The 23,232-nt window shown below is 39.6% G+C and overlaps 1 protein-coding gene across 2 annotated transcripts in view; it reads left to right on the plus strand.

Annotated features, from left to right (window-relative positions):
* The window catches only part of LOC117532088 (protein jagged-2-like), a 216,973-nt gene that overhangs the window by 190,290 nt on the left and 3,451 nt on the right, over nucleotides 1-23,232 (plus strand). For both annotated transcript variants that reach the window (XM_034195329.1, XM_034195330.1), the window contains 6 exons: nucleotides 34-119; nucleotides 2,970-3,083; nucleotides 4,289-4,404; nucleotides 4,545-4,805; nucleotides 6,573-6,704; nucleotides 18,681-18,840. In XM_034195329.1, coding sequence (XP_034051220.1) covers nucleotides 34-119; nucleotides 2,970-3,083; nucleotides 4,289-4,404; nucleotides 4,545-4,805; nucleotides 6,573-6,704; nucleotides 18,681-18,840 — 869 coding nt within the window. The remainder of the gene's footprint in view (nucleotides 1-33; nucleotides 120-2,969; nucleotides 3,084-4,288; nucleotides 4,405-4,544; nucleotides 4,806-6,572; nucleotides 6,705-18,680; nucleotides 18,841-23,232) is intronic.

Consider the following 23,232-nt stretch of genomic DNA (forward strand, 5'->3'; position numbering starts at 1 on the left):
ATAATTATTTCTGTTTATGTTTTTTCTTTCCAGCTACAATGGCGGCATCTGCGTCGATGGTGTGAACTGGTTTCGCTGTGAATGCGCTCCAGGATTTGCCGGACCGGACTGCCGCAGCAGTGAGTCCCTGGGAACTGAAGGGGGCGTGTGGTCGGGATCCGGCGGGCGGGGGGGGTCAGAGGTGAAAGGTCGCAGCAGGGGAGTGTGAGCCAATTGTTTGAGGGCGACAGATTAGGAAGCCTTTTGGGAAGATGGTCTTAGCCTCTCGCCTCTGTACTAAGCCGAGGTCAGCGCTGATGTTCGTCAGACGGGTCAGTGCAGTCTCCCGCAGTTTTGTGGGAGAATGCTCTTCAGAAAATCCTTTTGAAACAGAGTGTTATCCAGCTGAAGCGTTTCAAACCAAACCGCTGCATAGCCTTTGTGGAAAACAATCGTGTGAATTCCATCAGTCCCTGAAGATATTTAAAAAATCCACTCCAGCCTCTCAAAGCTTTTCTCAACAAATGGTGAGCTTCAGCTTGGGGCAGAGTAGAAGAAAAAATCAATAATTCATATCCTACTGGATTGGCTGGAAATTCAGTAATTCATTAGAAGCTGGATTTGTCAAGTGGGTGTTAAAATCTTACATTTAGTCAGTGATGGAAAGTTTAGCTTCTGAGCACTACCCTTCCTCCGTGGATATTATCTACAAATATACCACAGCTACTACACAAGTTAATCGTTTTTAGAATTTATAAATAAATAAATACAATTCAGTATTTCCCCTACAGTATTATAGGCCTGGTGAAATTTTAATAATGAAAACTGACAGACAAAATACTGAAAAATAACATTATGATGTCATCAACATATTGTTAATCTGTGATTCTGTTGTGTGAACAAGTAGATTGTGACAGAGTGAATGCTTGTTTAAGCAATAACGATCACTTACATAACAATCAATTACACACAGTTACTATGTTAAACATATCAAAACTGTAAAAATCTTTGATTAATTAATTTTTTTCATCTAGATTTTAACTAGGAAGGAGTAGATTTGAAAAATTGTCTTGGTCAAATAAGTTAATGAGTAAAGGGGCCATATACCACAAAACCGGTTTTTGACAACATCTTATATTTTTCATGTGTTTAAATTTAAACATCCTCAAATTCTGACTATTCTGTGAGTTTTCACAAATACTCTCATGTTATCAACATCATTTATACCCAAAACAGCTTCTTTAAGACCTCTGTGATGTATGTAACCTGCCAAATGCCTTTGTTGTACAACATACATCACATTATTAACCCTCTGGGGCCGACGCCGTCATATATGACGGCTAAGACCAAGCTTTACTAAATTAGAAATAACTTTTTAATGATATGAGATAGAAACGTACTTTTTTTGCTGAAACGTTAACTCCACGGACTTTCGAGCCAGCCATCGGCCATCTTTGTACTCTTCATAGAAGCTGTGTGATGACGTGCGCAATGTGAGTGTCCAATTGGAATTGGTTCACTGTCACGTGGTTTTCCAAAATCCAATCATAGGGCAGATTCACCTCACATGAAAAGCTAAAGATTGTTTTCAGGAGTAATATGTTACTAGTTGGCCCATTTGAATAGCCCCCTGGGTGCTCCAATGAGTACATATTATTGGGCTCCAAATGCGCCCTGCGTCATTACGCACAGCGATCACTGAAAGCAGACGGAGCAGATGGAGAGCCTCTGATGACAATCTCACGTGCTCAAACAAAGATTGTGTTACTATAAGGATTGCTCCACTAGTTTGCATGTGAATGTTACTGGATAACTCTGTTGCTTTTACCATGAAGATAAAAAAATGCATAGACCATTTTGTATATATTGTTCAAAATGTGCATTTGTGTTTATTGTTTGAACCTTTTTGTTGTACAGTCTTTCACACAAGACCTCAAATTACCTTTATAAAGTGTCAAAACAGTTGTTTATTATAGTTTGCTGTGTGTTTTGAATAAATGTGTGTGGAAAATTATTTCCTTCCTTATTTTTGATTGGAAACCTTTATTACACTTATAAACCACAACAAGACCATATATATTATGAAAGCACAGGTTGTCCTAAAAAAAAGAGACATAAAACCTGATTGTGGGATGCAGGGAGAACTGTTAACAGCAATAATAAAACATTTATGTCAAGCGAGTGAACTGTCCAAAAAATGCCCTCGAACACCAGAGGGTTAAAAAGACCACAGCACACACACACACAAACACAGGCCCAGGATCACCACTCTAATCTAAAAAGAGAAAGTTACAACATCACACAGCTATACCAACTTAATTGAGGTGCTAAAAATGTTAAAATATACTTTGTAGTGCAGTGCAGAAAGGAATCTTGCTGATCATGATGTGTCATTTCTGTAGGGTTTATCAGTTACAGAGTTTATTCTAATCCAATAAAATCATTCTGTGATTGGTTTTAATGAAAGTGATAGTTTTTGTGTACCTTGTGTTTTTTCACTTTGTGCCCCTTGTGATTTGAGTTTTCTGTGAGTCCCACTGAGCCTGGAAAAAACTCTAGGGATAACTCTGCATTTACACTTCAAAGTATAAATTATCATCAATGCAACTGATCAACTTGGTTTCACAAAGTGAATAAGATGATTTAGCTCTATGATAGTTTGTTAAACACTATGTACTAATTATACATTTATTGATTTGTGAAGGGATCTATTTGGTTACTTTTGTCAAATGTTTATATGTTATCAAGTGTGTAAGAATCAAACTTGGGTGAATTTTACACAATAAATCTCTAAATTATCTTTGGGTTTTTAATTTGACCTCATTTAATGATTCATGGATAATTAACTACAAAATCCAAAACTAGATGACAGTTTTTATTGTCATTTTTTAGCCATTTTTATAAAAAATTTTAATGTGGCCATAAGATTGTTTTTAAGTAAAGCTTCTATAATATTAAATATAAGCTTCTTTCTTTTTATTTTATCTCAGATATAGATGAGTGTCAGTCCTCTCCCTGTGCTGAAGGTTCTACCTGTGTGGATGAAATCAATGGCTACCGCTGTGTTTGTCCTTCGGGATACACTGGACCTCGCTGCCAAGAGTGTGAGTACAACCATGTGTATAGATACTTATAAAGACGAGTGGCTACAGTGACGGACCTGTTGTTGTAAATTGGAGGCTACAGTGATGGTATAAAGCTTGGAGCACAACCAGGGACCCTGAGAAGAGAACCACACTGACCAAACAGTCTTTATTTGCAGCCACTGCATTAGAATAACTCAGAATAAACATGAATAATAGTGCATTCACAAATATCATCTGTTTGGCAAAAGATAGCAGGAGTAAACATGGTCACGAGCAAAAGGCGGTCCAAGAGTCAAAAGTGTTCTTGAAGAAATCAGCAGTTGGTTTAACCAGAGCAACAGGCTAAGGGTCAAAGCACAATTATTAAACATACAAGTTGAACAATCAAACAGTAAGCAGGCCAGGCTCAGTAAGCACATGGAGACAGTGTAGGTCAGCAACTGGAGGTTAAACACAAGGCAGCAATGCCAGACAGCAACCATGGGAGTGAGACAATCTGGTAGTGGAGTGAAGGGCTATGAACAGCTATATAATGAGTAACTCATTCAGTCAAGAAATGAGTGCATACCTGTAGCTGGAAGCCCTAATACCTGTGATACAGGAAGGAAAGCCAAGAAAGTACACAAGGAGGACCTGTATCAGAATAAGAGCATGAGGAGACTTCATTGAGGTAAATACTCAGAGATAAACATGTGCAAGAATTATTACTAGATTAGCAGACATCAAGAGAGCAACCATAACAGAGTAATGTGAACCATGACAGACATGACTGATACCATGCTGCATAAATTTTGCAGTAGTTTTGCCTACTTAAAGCTACAACCTGGAGGTTTGAGTCGGGGAGTCTGTGGTGGAATAGTTATGACAAGAGATTATGGATCAGAGATATGCAGTTTGATTGCTCACAGAAAAGCCACTTTTGCATGATAATGTCAGTTGTGTTATTTTTTGTTTTTTTCCTGAAACACAGCAATTCCAGTTGGAGATAAGTTAAATGTTGGGGTTGGGTTACAATTTTGGTTAACTGTTGAATAGCAAGGGGATCTGAGCATTAGTGCCATCACCTTAGCCACAGCCTGTGCAGACACTGAAATTAATCTTGTTTAAAATGTACACAAATATAAATATTTCTTCCTTGAATAGATTATTTTTAACAGAACTGAGGCAAAAATACACAACTATATTGTCTGACTTGATTTTCAACTTTTGTTCATACTTTTCAGTCATGGGTCTCTGGAAGTCCTGTCGTCATGATGACCTGCAGTTTCCTCATGGCAGCCGGTGGGAGGAGGAGTGTAACACCTGTCAGTGTGTCAATGGCTATGTTCACTGCTCCAAGGTCAGTCTGGCATCAATGCTGTGTCTTCTTTCAAAAAATATTCTTGTTGCCTGATGATGACATGCTATTTTATGTGAAAGGAAAGATACAGTAACTCCAGCTACACAGAAGTTGAAGCTTGAATCTTGGTGTTCTTCTAGGTGTGGTGTGGTCGCCAGCCCTGCCTCCTTCCAAAGGCTTTGCCTTCTCCAGACATGAACTCCCCATCCTGTCCTGGAGGCCAGGAGTGTGTGGAGCACCAGTTCCTCACCTGCTTCTCTCAGCCCTGCCACAAGTGGGGTGTTTGTTCAACATCCGACCCTCGCACATCGGTACACACCCAGTGTGAACCAAACAGTAGTTACCTAGACAACAACTGTGCCCGCATGACGCTCATCTTCAAAAAAGACAAAGTACCCCAGGTGAGTGGTGTTCAAGTTTTAGTGTAAAGTCATTTAAAAAAAAATTTTGTACATATGTACAGTTGTTTATTGGGGCACGTTTTAACATAGTGGCAAAGGGATACAATTTCACAGGTTATTAGATATGGATTCTGCAGCATGGTGGCCAAGCGGTTAGTGCGCTTATTTCCAGAGTAGAAGGTTCCTGATTCAAGACCACTCCTGCCCAGTCTCCATGTCATGTGGAGTTGTGTCAGGAAGAGCATACAGTATAAAACTTGTGCCATATCAGTATGCAGATTCATCTCAGATCTGCTGTGGCGACCCCAAGTGACAAAGAGAGAAGCTGAAGCAAACTTGCTATTGGATATGGAATCATCAATTTTTAAAAAATGGCTTTTGACCACTGACACATAGCGCCATGCATGAATCAGGTCACTTCAGGTTAGGCAGCATGTGCAGGTGTGTGTTTGTATTGTCTTTCTGTATCATTATAAGCTCTGGAAGCTAGCTGGGTGATGACTGAGTGCCCTACCTTGACACTGTCTATTGGTGCATTCCAGTTCTACTCAGAGGTTGGGATGTCCCACAGGAATGCCCCCATAGTCACAATGTAATGTTATCAACTTGTTTCAACACAAAATCCCACAAGTTCACAATCCAACATGGCTGCTCTGAGCATCAACAGCAGTGAAAGCTGTTGTGTTTGGTATTTTTTAACACTTCTATTTGTTTTTTTTCCGGTTTATTAAAGCTTGCACACAATACTATCCTACTACTGTGTGTGGGCAATGGATGTGTTGCAGTGACATTTTTATGGGTGAAATAACAGGTAATGTGTTTTTTAATCAACTGATGTGGTTAACATGGTCATACCCGAACAATGAGTGGCCACACCGCTATACAAACCTAGCAGTGCTTTGAAGCACAAATGTGTCATATGTCTGTTCTCTTCCATGAGGTCTCTTTAGTGGATTGCATATTTTTGCAGAGCTCTGTACTCCAAAATCTCGGAGGCATCCAGCTTATTTTTTCTGGCTTGTGGTGCTGTGTGAAACTGGAATGCATTTACCTCTGGTGTGACATCATTCCTAGTTGCAATTTGATTACCGAGGTAAAGTACATTTGGGGTTTGTTCAACTCCACTTCACTATTTACATAGCACAGAATCTGAGTGCAAAGTAAGGCACATGGCACAAAGTAGTTATATAGCCTCTTAATTACCCTTGGGTCTAACAACAATTACACCAGATTGTCAGCTGTCATTATTTTTCAGAGATGGTTGTGCTGGAACTTGGCATGTTGTTATTTGTATGGTAGAGAGCAAATGGATTTGTGTCTAAAGTGACAAAGGAGACGTGCAGTTGGAGAGACACCAGCCATCCACCTAACCTCCCTGAGGTGAAGCATCTGAGCACCTCGTTCTTGCAACACCTCCTTCTCCTCCACCTTTGTCCACCTGATCTTCTACTTATGCTTATATACTTATCAGACAGCCCCTCCCACTCATCCTGGACCAACCCGTGGAGCGCCCCCAAGAATGTTTTTTTTTTTTTACTTTGATGAGTGATAATGAGCACTTACCCCTATGTTTACAAGTGTGCACATGTTGTGAATACATCATTGTGAAGTGTATGGATATGGCACCATGTAAAAAACTTATTTACTATACTTTACACCAGGTTTTTGATGGTCTGTGTGAGAGTCGTGTTTTGCTGCCTCACAATACGACTGTAACTGTAGATGTTCATCTCAGTTTTTTTTTTTTTTTTTTTTTTTTTTTAACAGGGCACCACTGTGGAGAACATCTGTTCTGAGCTCAGGTACCTCCCTGTAACTAAAACACTAGCAGAAGAGAGAGGGTTGCTTATCCTGTGTGACCTGCCCTACCCCAACAGTGACGCTTTGAACATTGCCATGGTGATTATAACACACAAACACATATCACAATAGCTCAATTAACTGTTTCATGCTCTTGAGAGGACAGGAGGTATACACCATTATTCTGTCATTTTGTGGTGTGATTTCGATCTCCTTGTAATGCAACATTGAAGACTTTCACTTTGATTTTATTGTTCATATTGAAAAAAAAAAACACATATGCCCATGTAGGTATTGTACAAAGTGCAATTTGAGGCTTAGATGAGTATGTGAAGACAGAACAAGCATTTTTCTCTATTTTGACATGATTAAATCAATGCCATAACTTACACTACAAATTTAACCTGATCTGGAGAAGATTATGTTCAGAGCTTCCGCTTACATCGACTATAAAAAGCTCTATAGTTTCACTTATCTCCTCTGAATTGTATGATGCTGTATACCAACTTTGGAATATTAGCACAAGGAAGAAAACATTTGAAATTGTGCATATTTGGAAGTAAATTTTATATCAGCGTGTGCAGTGTGATGTCTCCTATCAAATCCCACCGCAGTGATCAAATAACCTGAAAAACCTGAAACAAAGTGGGGTATAGGTTATACAAAATATATGCCCGATATAGGCATAGAGTATTTCCAAAAAATGGACTCAGTTGTTTAATTTTTAATTCTTGGCATGAAATGACTTTTAATTTTTAAGAGCAGTCAATGATCAGCCTTCATGATTTTCCATTTGTGCATGATAAATACAAGGAAATACCAGGAATTTAAAGAAATAATAACAAATATCTCTCCCTCTGCTTTCTTGCTTCTGTTACACATCTTCACTATCTCCCTATTCAACATTTCTCAGTTTTACAGTTGTATGCAAAAGTTTGGGCACCCCTGATGATTTTCATGATTTTCTTTTATAAATCATTGGTTGTTTGGATCAGCAATTTCAGTTAAATATATCTTATAGCGGACAAACACAGTGATATTTGAGAAGTGAAATGAAGTTTCTAGGATTTATAGAAAGTGTGCAATAATTATTTAAACAAAATTGGGCAGGAACATAAATTTGGGCACCCCAACAAAAAATAAATGCATCAATATTTAGTAGATCCTCCTTTTGCAGAAATAACAGCCTCTGTTTGTCTGCTATATGATATATTTAACTGAAATTGTTGATCCAAACAACCAATGATTTGAAAGGAAAATCACGGAAATCATCGGGGTGCACAAACGTTTGCATAGAACTGTATCTTGTGCACTTCCCTCTTTTCTGGCTTTGTCTATTTCTGTGTTTACCTCACAAAGGTTATGTGACAGGTTCTCAGAATTGGGAATATAGAGTAATTTGCAACCTCTGTTTGAGTTCAATAAGTTGGAAATAACACAGAAAATTCCATGAAGGCCTATTAGTTCCTTTACGCTGCTCTCAACATGTTAAACTAATTTGTTAATTTTCTATGTGTTTACTCTAATCAAGGATCACGGGAGGCTGGAGCCTATCCCAGCAGTCATAGGTCATGAGGCGGGGTACACCCTGGACAGGATGCCAACTGTCACAGAAAACATGTTAAATGACTGACTTAAATATTACACAAAATCTTACCCACAATCAACAGTAGTTAATTCTGAATTATTATAGAGATTATGCTAATGGATAGTTTAGCTACCATCAGCCATGAGTCATAATATTAATGAGGTTTTCACACTCCCACAACAGCTTAGACATGTTATGTTAACCAGTACATAGAAGACGTAGGACAAAACATTACTTAAAAAGAATGTTGAATAAGTAGTTGTTGATGCCGTGAACATCCATAAATCGGTCCCTGCAGCAAGCTGAAATATTGTGATTGCAACAATTAATGAAAATTCAACTACTCGCTGTGAATTCTGTGCAACCTTGCAGTTTTTTTTAATCACATCAACTTTTTTGAAAATTTGACCAGTTGTTTTTCATGCAGCTTTCCCCTATCATAGGGGTTAGGGTTCATTAGGGTTAATTTCACAATATATTTCAATAAAATGTCTGTTTTCATTACAAATAACGTACCCATTTCATGCCAGATGTTGCGTGGTCTGTTCCACTTTGCGAGCAACTCTCGTACTGCAAACTGCAAAATAATGTAATTGTCATGAGACTACCACTGATACAAAAAAACAAAAAAACATGGTGTAACATGTTCAAAATAATAAATGAATTTTAAAATATAATTCCCCATGCAAAACAGAGGGTACCAGTAGGTCAGCTGGTACAAACTCTGGAAAGACCAGGAAAAACTAGTGCACACTGTTGATGTTATCACAGGTAACATAAGCAAGTGATGAGAAAAACCTCATCAAAAAATCATCTTATTATTTTATTTTATTTTATTTTATGTATTTATTCATTTATTCCTTTTTATGATGTACTGGGGTTGTGCAATTAATTGAATGTAGGGTGGACGTGTAATCAACTTTCATTGAAGAGGGGGTGGGCGGATGCTTGAGGGTTGTGGGTTGGGGGGGGACACTTTGATAGAGTATTGCAACAAATGAAATGAATTTGACCACATAAATCATGAAAAATCTTTGTTCATGCTGCCTTCAGTGAATCAGAACTTAACCCTCTGGGACTGACGTTGTCGTATACGACGGCTAAGACCAAGCTTTACTAAATTATAAATAACTTTTTAATGATATGAGATAGAAACGTACTCTTTTTTTGCTGAAAAGTTAACTCCATGGATTTTTGGTGCCGGCCATTGGCCATCTTTGTACTCATAGAAGCTGTGTGATGATGTGCGCAATGTGAGTATCCAATCGGAATTGGTTCACCGTCACATGGTTTTCCAAAATCCAATCGTAGGGCAGATTCTACATCACATGAAAATCCAAAGATCGTTTTCAGGAGTGATATGTTACTAGTTGGCCCGTTTGAATAGCCCCCTGGATGCTCTAATGAGTACATACTATTGGGCTCCAAATTCGCCCTGCGCCATTACGCACAGCGATCACTGAAAGCAGACGGAGAGCCTCTGATGACAATCTCACGTGCTCAAACAAAGAGTGTGTAACTATCAGGATTGCTCCACTAGTTTGCATGTGAATGTTACTGGATAACTCTGTTGCTTTTACCATGAAGACAAAAAAATGCATAGACATTTTGTATATATTGTTCAAAATGCGCATTTTTGTTTATTGTTTGAACCTTTTTGTTGTACAGTCTTTCACACAAGACCTCAAATTACCTTTATAAAGTGTCAAAACAGTTGCTTATTATAGTTTTCTGTGTGTTTTGAATAAATGTGTGGAAAATTATTTTCTGCTTTCCTTTTTCCTTCCTTATTTTTGATTGTAAACTTTTATTACACTTATAAAACATAACAAAGCATATATATAATGAAAGCACAGGTTGTCCTGAAAAAGAAGAGACATAAAACTTGATTGTGGGATGCAGGGAGAGCTGTTAACAGCAATAATAAAACATTTATGCCAGGCGAGTGAACTGTCCAAAAAATGCCCTCTGACCCCAAACGGTTTAAAGTAATAACAATAATAATTTTATTTCTAAAGTGCTTTCAGTTAAGGTTCTGTACAGGCAGTCAAAACAAACAGACAGTAAGATGCAAACCAAAAAAATACTTGAAATAAATCAAAATAACTCAAGGAACATAAAGAGTAAACAAGTGGGTCTTTAGCTTTGCTTTAAAAACATCTACAGAGCCTGCCAGTCTAATGTCCACAGGAAGATCAGATCGTTCTACAGCTTTGGTGCCTGAAAGGAAAAAGCTCGCTCACCAACAGTCTTTTTCTTTACCTTCGGAACAACCAAAGGACAAGTTCCCTGAGAACGGAGGTTACGGGATGGTGTATAAGCGCTTACAAGATCCTTAGATAAGAAGGTGCAAGTTCATTTACAATTTATATAAGTTAATAAGAGCACCTTAAAATCAGCACGAAACTGACAAGGAAGCCAATGGAAAGAGGTCATATGGTCTTATTTCCTCGCTCCTGTCAGGATACGAGCAGTAGCATTTTGAACCATCTGCAAGGCACGAAAGCTTTTCTTCAGGAGTCCTGACAGAAGTACATTGCAAGTAGTCCAGACGAGATGTCAGAAAAGCATAAATGAGGACTTCTGCATCCTCGTCAGACAGGACTGATCTAATCTTAACAATCCTTCTAAAATGAATTCCTTTGACACCTCCTTGATGTGATTGTCAAACACAAGTGTCTGGTCAAATATAACCCCAAGATTTTTCATTTTTTTCACTGCAGTGAACCACACAGTCATCCAGAGAAAGAGTAACAACAAATAAATGATGTAAATTCTGAGGTGCAGTGATCATCATTTCAGTCTTTGCAGAGTAAATATAAGGATCAGTGTGTTTGGTTTTGTGTTTTAATTTGCATTTTCCCTATAGTCCAACTATGGAAGCCCGTTTGCGTTACTTGAAAAAAAGTTTTTTTGATTAATTGCGAGATAGTATCTCACAAGTCTGACTTATTATCTCACAATTCTGAGTTACTATCTTGCAATTCTGACTTATTATCTCACAATTCTGACTTATTATCTCACAATTCTGACTTATTATCTCGCAATTCTGAGTTACTATCTTGCAATTCTGAGATACTTTATGTTACGAAATGCATTGCCCCCTACATGACCATTCCATTCGATCATTGAAAGCTGTTTTCGGTGTGTTTCACAAACAGTGAGATTCGGACGCTATTACATGAGGAGGATGACATTGAAATAAGCCTCCGAACTTTACAAAGAACTTTGGCAAGGAACCATCTCTGGCGCAGGCGAAACAAAACGGATGTTGTCGAGGTGGCGGAGTTCATCCATCAGCAGCTACACATGTTGGGTCAACAACACGGCTACAGATGGATGCACCAGAAATGCTGGACGGCTGTCATAACCACGGACAGAGAAACTGTCCGTCTGTTGTTAAGACTCATGGATGGTGGTGGCGTAGATTTACGAGCAAGGCATCGCTTGAGACCTGTTGTGCCGGATTCAGCACCCCTGCCGTGAAAAGCACCCCCTTCGCGGGAACGCGCATTTGAACCTCATCGCCTTTAAACTCACATTTAACAGCACAGATACACAGTTTGCGCAACAAAAACGTACACAAATCAATATGATCCTTATTCTATCTCACGTTGTCTCCAGATATGTGGGAGTGAACAGAATATGTTCATATTTACGAGCATTAATTAGCTGGTTTTGTTCAGTAGGAACGAAGCGTATGATATTATCATGTTTATTTTATGATGTTTTATCACACGATGGTGTTTGTTTTAGTGTTTATTTGTTTAAATGATTTTAATTTTATTCAATGAGGTTATAAATGAATATGCAGCTTGAATCACTGTGGAACGTTTGAGGACCCTGTTGAAATTAGCGTCCATTCCTATTGTCTGTATATGTATTATGTCTGTATATAATATATTAATTTATTCAGAGTATCCTAATCATCATCAGAATTATTATTATTATTATTATTATTATAAAAATGTACACAAAACAATGGTTATCATTCCATGTAATAGTAACTCAGAATTGCGAGATGTCGGAATTGTGAGATAATAAGTCAGAATTGCGAGATAGTAACTCAGAATTGCGAGATAATAAGTCAGAATTGTGAGATAAGTCAGAATTGCGAGATAGTAACTCAGAATTGTGAGATAATAAGTCAGAATTGTGAGATACTATCTCGCAATTAATCAAAAAAAACTTTTTTTCGAGTGGCGCAAACGGGCTTCCATACAACTTTTTTTGATTTGGGTTGTATTTTTTTTTTTTTTTGTCTCTTACTCATCACTATTCCCTGTCATTTATTGTTTTCTAGCTTTCATTGCCTCTAACCCCTTTCTTTTGCTGTTTGCTTCTTCCTCTGTCTGTTCTTATCTCTTTTCTCATTACCCCCACCAATGAAGTTAGAGGAGGTTATGTTTTCACCCGTTTGTTTGTTTGTCTGTTTGTCTGTCTGTTTGTGAACAGCCTGGATCCCGCAATTATTCATATATCATTATGAAATTTTTGCTGAAGATTCATATCCCTATAGGCAAGAACAGATTCAGTTTTCAAGGTCATAAGTCAAAGGGCAAAGTCAGGAAAAATCTTGGAAAATTGGAAACATTCCTATCTTTAACATTTAACACATTTTGAAAATTCAAAAACTGTCAAAAAAGATCAATTTCTTTCATATTTGAGAGCGTTATGTAGGATGGTATCTTTATCGACTGACAAAGTTTGATCTGGATCTGATCCAGATTACAAATTTTGTGGCCTTTAAATTTTACATTGAAAATCCCATTTAATGTATATTTTACATTATATTTTAATCAAATGTGCCCCAATCACTCTCATATTTGAAAGTGAGGTGCAGACTGGCACTCACTGTCACCTGACAAAGTTTGATCTGGATCTGATCCAGATTACAGATTTTGTGGCCATTTAAATTTTACATTGACAATCCCATTTAATGTATATTTTACACTATCTTAATCAAATGTGCCCAAATCACTCTCATATTTGAAAGTGAGGTGCAGACTGGCATTTATTATCACCTGACAAAGTTTGATTTGGATCTGATCCAGATTACAGATTTTGTGGCCATTTAAAATTTACATCGAAAATCCCATTTAATGTGTATTTTACATTATATCTTAATCAAACATGCCCCAATCACTCTCATATTTGAAAGTGAGGTGCAGACTGGCACTCACTATCACCTGACAAAGTTTGATCTGGATCTGATCCAGATTACAGATTTTGTGGTCATTTAAACTTTACATTGAAAATCCCATTTAATGTATATTTTACACTATCTTAATCAAATGTGCCCAAATCACTCTCATATTTGAAATTGAGGTGCAGACTGGCATTTATTATCACCTGACAAAGTTTGATTTGGATCTGATCCAGATTACAGATTTTGTGGCCATTTAAAATTTACATTGAAAATCCCATTTAATGTGTATTTTACATTATATCTTAATGAAACATGTCCCAATTGCTCTCATATTTGAAAGTGAGGTACAGACTGGCACTCGCTATCACCTGACAGAGTTTGATCTGGATTGTGGATTTTGTGGACATTTGAATTTAATATTGAAAAGCCTATTTTGTGTACATTTTGCATTATATCTCAATCAAAAGTGCCTCAATCCCTCTCATTTGTGACAGTGAGGTGCAAACTGGTTCCCTCAATGAATAGACTGTTTGATCTGCATCTGATCCGTATTGTGGATTTAGCGGATATTTGATTTTAACATATTTTATCTTATGAAACGCTAATAGGACAGGACTTTGGGCTTGACAGTTTTTTCCAAGATAAAAATTTGTGGAATTGTAAAGCTGGTGGAGGTTTGCCCTCTCCAAGCGCAGTGCTCTTGTTTTCTATCTATTGTCCTTTCCTTTATCTTGCCCTGCCTACCCTTTTTCTCTCTGTTGTTCTCTCGGCCACCCAGATTTCGGGGAAATCAGCGTCTCTGTGGTTGTAAGCTTTTAATAGAAGGGATTAGATCTTGTTCTGATGTTTGCAGGCCTGATTTGAGTGACACAGGAAAAGGAGTGTCAGTCCTGACATCCACCCCAAACCCCAAAAGACAACTTTCATGAAAGCCTCACTCCCACTCGCTGCCGAGTTGTGTTACAGAGTAACGATCAGCTCATTTAAAGTGTGGGTGAAACTCTTTGAACTCCAGCAGGCCGTGGGGAGTTTCGTTTCGCTGCCTAGTCATGCTGATGTGCTTTGGTTGTTACACACTGAGGCCTTAACCAGGTGACAGGTGGTTTTATCTGCACACTGAGGTGTCCTTTGCTAATTTGCAACAGATGTTCTTGTAGTTTTGCAAAACAAAACATCTTTGAAGCAGGGGCGTAGGCAGAAATCATAAAACGGGTGGGCCCAGAAAAAATCAGATGGGCCCAACCTTTGGGGTTGTAGGTAAGGTGTAGGTATTATAATACACCGTTTGAAAAAGTGTGCCTCGTTTGGACATCCCAAGCAACGTTATCACTTAGCCTACAGCACTGGCAAAGTGAGCACACAGACGCAACACGTCAGACACAAGTACTCTTCATGGATAATGCAAGCTGCAGTGCAGCGCCACACACACACACACACACACACACACACACACACACACACACACACACACACACACACACACACACACATTCAGTGCAAGTCTGGTAGCCTGCTTGGCTCGGCCTAAACCCAAAACGTCAATAGGTATTTAAATAAGGCATTGTTTCAAAAATGAATTCCAAGTTTAATGATGAACACATCTCAGCCAACTGCACAGACGCTGTGTGCACAGTTACACAGACGCAAAGTGTCAGACACAAGCACCCCATGGACAATGCAAGCAGCAACGCAATACTTAGTCATGTAAAGTCCTTTAAAAAAAAAAATTCAAAATATATCCGCAACATGAAAACAGGTTGGCTCGGCGGCCAAATTAAAAACCATCAGAACGGACACCAACATGATTTGTGGCAGTTGCAATATAATATTAACAATTAGGCCTATTTAGAAGAAAAAAGTAATTAATGGTCTCACACTTACATTTGACGAATCCTTTTAATGCTACAGCAGGAGATGACGGGTTTTTTTGTTGAACTCTCTTATCACGTCATCATAGTCCAATGATTCAGTCAGTTTTCTTTCAAGGGAAAGCACGGAGAGTGCATTCAGTCTGTGAGTCAACATGGATGTTCTGGTGGACGTTTTTATCCATTTAACAGTAGAAAACAGTCGTTCGACGGTGCATGTTGTTATTGGCATTGTGATGAGGGCCCGCAGAAGACTATTTATTTGAGGAAAAATGTGCTCCCTCATTCATCGCGGGAGTTACGTTCAAAAATAACCCGCGATAAACGAAATCCGGCAAAGAAGTCAGCGTTAGTTTTTAGAATTATTATAGATGTTTTAAGGCTGTAAAACCCCTCACTACACACTTTATACACTTTCTCAAACAGGCATTAACATTTTCTCACTTTTCTCTCCTGTGTAAACACTCTCTTTTTTCTTCTGGGCTAAACAGACACACGCAGAACACAATGCGCAGCTCTCCCTTCGCTCACTGCCTCCGGAGGTATGGATGCGGGACCCGCAAAGAATCCAAGTCCTCTCTCGGTGGCCACGGAGCTCTGCGGCTGCGATCAACATCCGGATCAAAACAGCGAGTGTATCTCTGGACCTGTTGCCAGATTTGGCACAATTCCGCACAGCAGACAGGAGGAGGTGGCCCGCTGCTGCATTTACCGAGCCCACAGAAAGCGCATCGGAGGCAGTGAGAGCAATCGCAGTGATGCCGACCAGTGCCGCGAACGGCCCGCCTGATAAGGACACAGAACACAATGCGCCGTTAAAAAAAAAAGCATGCAAAATTGCACTAAAACAATCCGTGAAACTTCGAGGCCGCGAAAGGTGAACTGCGTTATAGCGAGGGACCACTGTACTCTGAAAATTAATTAATAAAAATCACAGAAGATGAATCAGATTTTTTTTGACAAAATTTATTAATTGTTGCTCAGTGCTAATGCAATACCATATCATAGGAATACAATGAGGCAACAGGAGACTGTCGAGTGTTGACTCAGCCTTCTCATTGGATGGGATGGGCCTGGCTGACAAGTGGGCGGGCCCAGGCCCATCCAGGCCCACCCTTGGCTACGCGTAAGCTTCGAAGATCCATTTGAAGCAGCAGTAGGAGAAAATTGGCACCAGAGACAAACTTCTCTGCAAGAACGTAGTTTTACAAAAAGCACAATTAATCCATTTGCTTGAAAGCATCGAGTAGAGATGCACAGTCTTATCGGTGTCAGTCATTGAGTCAGAGGGCGGGGCTCGAGGGGTGTGCGAATGAGCTGCTGATTTCCTCAGGAGAAGAAAAGAGGAGTGTTTGTTCCCGTCCGAGCAGGCAGCACAGCTGTCTCTATTGTTTGTTCTAATTGAAGTGAACTGCACTGAGCTAATCCCCCCTCTGCTCCCCAAAAGCCTCCCTGCTGTCACTCTCATCACCTTATTAGGCAATTATCTCCACCCTCTGTGGTCTCAGCGGGGGACTCCACAGTCTGCCAGATGTGGGAATCTCTTTTCTCTTCTGATGGATGAATGTGTTTATTGTCCTGCACAACCTACAGTGAATCTCTGACAGTTTGGCAAATAGTCCTGATTTCTTCTTCTTTTGACCTGTTTGGTTTTACCCATTTTCACTCATTACCTCAAAATGAAGGTCAAGACCCCTTGACACTTGCACAACTTTGATCCGTGCACTTGCACGCACTCTGCCGTGCACAAGAGTAAACCTGTCAAACTCGTTATATACCAGTGTAAACTGTATGCGGCTTCATGCACATGTGCAAAGAAAATTTTGAAATGTTCAAAATCTCCATCACGCATTAATGATGTGAACTTCAAGTGAAAATTGCACAAACAGGTCAAAAAGAAGAATATGTGTGTATGTGTGTATGTATATATATATATATATATATATATATATATATATATATATGGATGTGTGTGTGTGTATGTATGTGTATGTATATATATATATATATGCATACATGTGTGTGTGTGTGTGTGTATATGTGTATGTGTATATATATGTATATGTGTGTGTGTCTGGGTGTATCAATGAATCTAACTAGTAGTGAGTGTATGTATTGAATTTGTGGAACAAGGGGTGGGTCTTGATAAGTTATGCTTCTACCCACCCCGTTTCGGTCACATGGGTTTTGATTTTGGTCAGTTCTGGAATGTTGTATTTTGTTTTCTGTTTAGCAGTATTGTTGTTTTGTTTTGTGTTTGTAAATATTGTATTTCTTTTTTTTAATTCAACCATGTGTGTCGAAATAAATCAATTCAATTCAATTCAATTCAAAAACACTTTGTGTGAGTGCAAGTAATTGCGTCAGCACACCGCATCACAGCACAGCTCATCTGAAAGATTATAACGAGATGTTAAAGCTATCATAAATGTATTTTTACAGCTGCACACAAGAAGGGATGAACATGCAACTGTTTTACCAAGCTATTACAATATAAACATGACAAATAATTACCTTTTTAGACAGCTCCAAATACGTTCTTCACCTCACTAAGCGCCCACGCGTGAGAAAAGCAGCAGCATAAGTGCTCCTCTGTGATTCCGGAAACGATTACAGGTGTTTTCAAAAGCAAACCCGCAGAGAAAATGATTAATTTGCTATAAAATAATTATTTTATATATGCAGTGTCCAGCACACAATGCATGGCAGCCAGTGGAACAAAGGCTGCCGTCCAGCTGGGAACACAGCGGGTGGGATCGTCACGACAATCAAAGTCATACCAATGTCAGGGCACTGTTACTTTATTGCTGATTATGTTTTTAAAGTGGAAAACAAGGTTATATTTCCTTTGGTAAAATTAAATGAACTTTCAGTGTTAAAGAGGCACACTGTTATTTCATGGAAATGTTGAGAAGGAAATGAACTACATTAATGTAACGCACATGATCACAATGTTACCACAGGTTTTGATCGCAGATGGTGTGACAGTGTGCAAATACTTGTGATTACAAATGCAATATTGTACTTTTGTTGCCAGTTTTATTAGCTTTTTGTCATCCTGTCTGCCTTTACTGTTGAGAGATACCAAAGTTGTACAACAGCTGGTGACAGACTTGTGCTTAACTTGCAGTTCATCAAAATGTTTTGAGCATTTCCACAACTCTGCAATAACACTGTGCCTGTGGTAACGTCATTGTGATATAGACCTGTGACAAGCTACTTGCACTTATTTATGGTTTACCACAGACAGTTTGGATGGCACAGATTGATAAAGTCAACAAAAGAACATAGAAATTAGTAAGACTGGACACTTGTGTTGCCTCTCAGGTGTTTCCAAGATTTTTTTAAATGTTTATGCTTATATTGAAATTAAATTGAAGTTATTTACTGGGTAGGGAGATTTTGATAAAGTTGAAGCAGATCGTGAACGTGTGTCCAAACTTGTGACTTTGTATCCTTTGTCCCTGTAGTCCTTTGAGCAGGATGGGTCATCCAAAGACCGTGATCGTGGGCAGATCCAGAAAGCAGTGAGCGCCATAATCAACACATTGGCCAAACCCCATAACAGCACCATCTTGCTGGCTGTGGTGGAGGTCAAAGGGGAAACACAGGTGGAGTCACCACCCATTGGTAAGGCACATGTTCTCTTCAGCAACTGTTTTCTAATAAATAATAGATAGATACATTTATTGTCATTACAACAAGTTCAACAAAATTTCTTCCCACCCAATCATCTCAGACAAAAATAAAATTAATCCACAATTATTACAAGTTGAACATAATAATGGCACATATCAGAATTAGAACACCCATACATATACATTTGATTGTTTATGTACGCTAAACTTTAAGACAGTCTGTCATCCAAATCGAGGCAATGTGAATGGCGGGGGGGGCAGCAGTGTCCCACGCAGATGTGAGCTTGGGGGGAGTTGCAGGCCGGAGGCAGGGGGGTGGTGGAGGTGGATGGAGAGATGGGGCGTGCATCATGAGTGCAGATGAGATGAGTTCATATCAGTCAGATGAGTTTCTATGAGTTTCTGTCAGTGTTTGTGTAATGTCTGGAGTTGCCTTGACAACATCAGACTGATTGTCGGGGAGGGCAGAAGATAAGAGGGCAGCCGAATGGTTCACCAAGGCTGTAGAAATTTTTCTGGAGGAAAACAGCGGGGCGTTTTGACGTTTGGAGGCTGATAAGCCTGCCATGTTTAAAGGTGAGCAGAGACAACACATTTGCAGCTCCTCTGACCAACGAAATCCAACTTATGAGCATTCCCTGGTCTCCGACATCTTCCTTTGCAAGACGTATGTTTGCTCCAAAATGTTATCCAGCTTATCTCTGAGTTCAAGGGTTAACGCAGTCTGAGACTGTATCGCCTCATTAATCATGATGGACAGATGAGAGGTCGTGGTTCTGGTAGCAGCCATCTTGCCAATTCTCCAGTAGGTCTGGGCAGCACATAAACCAATATGTACCAGGCCTCCCATGATAAAACAAAATATAAATAAATCTTCAACGTTCTCCACAGAGAGTGGTATCTAGCACCCAACATGCAATTTCTCCCAGGTGTCGAGAACATAGCCCACAGGGTATTCCATCTGGGCACGCAGGGTCCCCCAGCCCTGATTTCCTTGTTGAAAAAATGGTGTCAATAACGTTCAGAGACAAGCTGATCAATTCCATGGTTAATGGAATGGAGGCCTCTACTGGTGGTTGGCTCTCACTGCGGTATTGTATCACTTCCTGTTCCGGAGCACAGCAGTGTTTTGCTGTATCTGTTAGCTGTTTAATCTGTGCAGTTAGATTGATCTAGTTAACTAGATAACGATTTGTTTCACAGTGTAATGTTCACGTGCCTTAACTAAAGCACTCCCTCTGCTGAATCACCTCTAAATTATTTCCACATTATTCACTTTGTGTGTTTTTAGGAATCCGCTAGCTTAGCGCAGCTACTAGCTCTTAGCCGGTTTAGCATGGCGGCTTCTCCTGTCTCTCCCGCACTTTTCTGCTCTGGGTGTGAAATGTTTAGTTATTCCTCTGCCTCCTTTAGCAGTAATGGTACTTGTAATAAGTGTAGCTTATTCGTAGCTTTGGAGGCCAGGCTGGGCGAATTGGAGACTCGGCTCCGCACCCTGGAAAATCCTACAGCTAGCCAGGCCCCTATAGTCGGTGCGGACCAAGGTAGCTTAGCCGCCGTTAGTTCCCCTCCGGCAGATCCCGAGCAGCTGGGAAAGCAGACCGACTGGGTGACTGTGAGGAGGAAGCGTAGTTCTAAACAGAAGCCCCGTGTACACCGCCAACCCGTTCACATTTCTAACCGGTTTTCTCCACTCGGCGACACACCCGCCGAGGAACAAACACTGGTTATTGGCGACTCTGTTTTGAGAAATGTGAAGTTAGCGACACCAACAACCATAGTCAATTGTCTTCTGGGGGCCAGAGCAGGCGACATTGAAGGAAATTTGAAACTGCTGGCTAAGGCTAAGCGTAAATTTGGTAAGATTGTAATTCATGTCGGCAGTAATGACACCCGGTTACGCCAATCGGAGGTCACTAAAATTAACACTGAATCGGTGTGTAACTTTGCAAAAACAATGTCGGACTCTGTAGTTTTCTCTGGGCCCCTCCCCAGTCGGACCGGGAGTGACATGTTTAGCCACATGTTCTCCCTGAATTGCTGGCTGTCTGAGTGGTGTCCAAAAAATGAGGTGGGCTTCATAGATAATTGGGGGGAAACCTGGTCTTGTTAGGAGAGACGGCATCCATCCCACTTTGGATGGAGCAGCTCTCATTTCTAGAAATCTGGCCAATTTTCTTAAATCCTCCAAACCGTGACTATCCAGGGTTGGGACCAGGAAGCAGAGTTGTAGTCTTACACACCTCTCTGCAGCTTCTCTCCCCCTGCCATCCCCTCATTACCCCATCCCCGTAGAGACGGTGCCTGCTCCCAGACCACCAATAACCAGCAAAAATCTATTTAAGCATAAAAATTCAAAAAGAAAAAAATATATAGCACCTTCAACTCCACCACAGACTAAAACAGTTAAATGTGGTCTATTAAACATTAGATCTCTCTCTTCTAAGTCCCTGTTAGTAAATGATATAATAATTGATCAACATATTGATTTATTCTGCCTTACAAAAACCTGGTTACAGCAGGATGAATATGTTAGTTTAAATGAGTCAACACCCCTGAGTCCACCCACCACTTTAATCATACCTTAGATCTTGTTCTGAAATATGGTATGGAAATTGAAGACTTAACAGTATTCCCTGAAACCCCCCTTCTGTCTGATCATTTCTTAATAACATTTACATTTACTCTGATGGACTACCCAGCAGTGGGGAATAAGTTTCATTACAGTAGCAGCCTTTCAGAAAGCGCTGTAACTAGGTTTAAGGATATGATTCCTTCTTTATGTTCTCCAATGCCATATACCTCAACAACCTCTCTCGCACAGACACCTTAATCAAAATGGCAATAACGTTAGGTAGTAAAAATAAAGAAATAATTGGAAAAAACACAGTTTGATCATAAAATTAATAATAATAATAATAATAATAATAAAGAAAGTTGTGTTGATTATGACAGCTCTTACTCATGCATACTTAGTTCATTATTTCTTACTACATTGAATGTCAATTCTGAGGCTGTTCTGTTTCTCATTCATACATTTAAGAATATTCATTCAAACTTGTTCTGTAACTAGTTCCTTTAATATTGTGATCAAAAACATTGAATGTCAATTCTGAGGCTGTTCTGTAAATATTCATTCATACACTTAAGAATATTCATGTTCTGAGTTCATAAAAAAACTTGTTCTGTAAATAGTTCTCTTACATTACACAGCATTAGTGAAGGTTACAAATGATCTTCTTATGGCCTCGGACAGTGGACTCATCTCTGTGCTTGTTCTGTTAGACCTCAGTGCTGCTTTTGATACTGTTGACCATAAAATTTTATTACAGAGATTAGAGCATGCCATAGGTATTAAAGGCACTGCGCTGCGGTGGTTTGAATCATATTTGTCTAATAGATTACAATTTGTTCATGTAAATGGGGAATCTTCTTCACAGACATGGTGTCTAACCAGATCCTTACTCTGGATGGCATTACCCTGACCTCTAGTAATACTGTGAAAAATCTTGGAGTCATTTTTGATCAGGATATGGCATTCAATGCGCATATTAAACAAATATGTAGGACTGCTTTTTTGCATTTGCGCAATATCTCTAAAATTAGAAAGGTCTTGTCTCAGAGTGATGCTGAAAAACTAATTCATGCATTTATTTCCTCTAGGCTGGACTACTGTAATTCATTATTATCGGGTTGTCCTAAAAGTTCCCTGAAAAGCCTTCAGTTAATTCAAAATGCTGCAGCTAGAGTACTGACGGGGACTAGAAGGAGAGAGCATATCTCACCCATATTGGCCTCTCTTCATTGGCTTCCTGTTAATTCTAGAATAGAATTTAAAATTCTTCTTCTTACTTATAAGGTTTTGAATAATCAGGTCCCATCTTATCTTAGGGACCTCGTAGTACCATATCACCCCAATAGAGCGCTTCGCTCTCAGACTGCAGGCTTACTTGTAGTTCCTAGGGTTTGTAAGAGTAGAATGGGAGGCAGAGCCTTCAGCTTTCAGGCTCCTCTCCTGTGGAACCAGCTCCCAATTCAGATCAGGGAGACAGACACCCTCTCTACTTTTAAGATTAGGCTTAAAACTTTCCTTTTTGCTAAAGCTTATAGTTAGGGCTGGATCAGGTGACCCTGAACCATCCCTTAGTTATGCTGCTATAGACGTAGACTGCTGGGGGGTTCCCATGATGCACTGTTTCTTTCTCTTTTTGCTCTGTATGCACCACTCTGCATTTAATCATTAGTGATCGATCTCTGCTCCCCTCCACAGCATGTCTTTTTCCTGGTTCTCTCCCTCAGCTCCAACCAGTCCTAGCAGAAGACTGCCCCTCCCTGAGCCTGGTTCTGCTGGAGGTTTCTTCCTGTTAAAAGGGAGTTTTTCCTT

This window comes from Thalassophryne amazonica, chromosome 19, assembly GCF_902500255.1.
Source record: "Thalassophryne amazonica chromosome 19, fThaAma1.1, whole genome shotgun sequence".
Classification (NCBI taxonomy): domain Eukaryota; kingdom Metazoa; phylum Chordata; class Actinopteri; order Batrachoidiformes; family Batrachoididae; genus Thalassophryne; species Thalassophryne amazonica.